The sequence below is a fragment of the Perkinsus marinus genome (genome assembly GCF_000006405.1).
Source record: "Perkinsus marinus ATCC 50983 genomic scaffold scf_1104296940824, whole genome shotgun sequence".
NCBI classification, from domain to species: domain Eukaryota; phylum Perkinsozoa; order Perkinsida; family Perkinsidae; genus Perkinsus; species Perkinsus marinus.
In genome coordinates this window covers 1-1,521 of record NW_003212699.1, presented here as the reverse complement: position 1 = coordinate 1,521, position 1,521 = coordinate 1, and the positions used below count along the sequence as shown (strand labels likewise).

General features: G+C 47.3%; 1 protein-coding gene across 1 annotated transcript; it reads left to right on the top strand.

Moving 5' to 3' along the window:
* Window positions 1–1,149: 1,149 nt before the first annotated feature.
* Window positions 1,150–1,489, top strand: Pmar_PMAR015730 (nad dehydrogenase, putative; the record flags this gene model as incomplete). Its single annotated transcript, XM_002781978.1, has 3 exons — window positions 1,150–1,236; window positions 1,330–1,402; window positions 1,449–1,489. Coding segments are annotated over 3 exons (201 nt in total), but the record flags the coding sequence as incomplete, so codon positions are not given.
* Between the last annotated feature and the right edge of the window lie 32 nt (window positions 1,490–1,521).

The following is a 1,521-nucleotide window of genomic DNA, read 5'->3' as shown; positions in this document are numbered from 1 at the left end:
TGTCTTCAGCGGTCAAAGAAGAACTCTACAGAGAGTTTCTCAGCCTTCCACTGTAGCCACACTCCGGCTTGACTGGTTCGCAGTCTGTGAAACGCAAGGTACGAGGACATGGCGCCTTGGAATATAGTTGCCGTGGGGAATCGCCTGGATTACATCGATTTCGATAGCCGAGAAAAGACGTTCACCAAGGCTGTACAACAGGCTTACATGGCACTCACGATTCTCGCAAATTACAAGGTGAGATGCTCCCTTGGTGATACCCAAGCGTGCTCTCTCTCAGCGCACAGTAGAGGACTTCGGGCATTGTGATCGGAAGAAGGCGAAGGTTACTGCGGGCTATGACTTCTTCCCATACATACATGACTGCGTTGGCAATTCAAAGTTCAAAGGGCCGTGCAAATCTCCAGAGCTGCCAGTGCCGTGCTCTGATGGAAAGTACGTCTGCGTTCAATATCTAACAGACCACGTAGCTGTCATGCACATGTGGAAGCCCTCAGGTGCCATGCAGATATGATAAGCTGCTTGCGAGCTCGGGCCGGAGTGATGGAGAAAACTCTTATCACATGAGGCTAGTTTAAACATCTGCGGAAATATGTATATTCGTGTAAGGCTTCAGTCGGGTGAGGATGTGTTGCGTACTGTCCGCCACTACAGGGGTTGGGCAAGTATGGGCTCTCCATATGATCCCGATAAACTAGATTTAGTTCCCAGTTTGATATCAAGAGGAGGTTCTGACGTGAATGAGTGGGATTTACAACACAAGTTGGCAGTGCCATTAGAGTATTTGAACGCCTCGCACAGCTCATCTGCTCGGCGTCTGATCTTTCTCCCACAAGACTACAGCTATAGGTGCAACCGAATTCCTGCCACTATGAGGTCGATAGCGCTACACGCTGGGCCAGTGAGTAGATCCGTCGCTGGCTGCGCCGACCACAGAAATCTTAAGCTCAGAAAATGTCAGTCCAGACCTGATCTCCTTGTAGCAGCAGCTACGTGCGCTGCATTAGCTATTTTGTTGTCATCGTTTGGGAATCCACCAACTTGATAGTCGCAGGTTCGATCCGAGGTGAGTACATTTTTATGAAAGCTGTGTGCTAGGCTGAAGATACGCATTATTTATGAGAAACCTCATCAGATTTAATAACTATCATGGCGGAACGAACTTGTGTAGTTGTTGGAGCTGGTGTAGTTGGTCTAGCTATAACTCGAGCTCTTGCGAGGTGTGCTGCTCTTGAGGTAAGTGTGGTATCACCAATCTACAACTATCATCTAGAAACCATTCCCTATCAATGTTGGTCTGTTAATCTATCATCTGTATCATCTTAACAGGTCATATGTATTGATAAGCATTCCCGTTTCGGTGAGGAGACCAGTAGCCGTAACAGCGAGGTACTCCATCAAGGTGAGATAAGGTGTTCATCTTGTATTCTTATTATCAGTAGTGTTAGGTATTTACTACAAGAAGGATTCTCTTAAAGCTAAGACCTGTGTCCGAGGCGCACGGCTGATGCAGAAATTCAT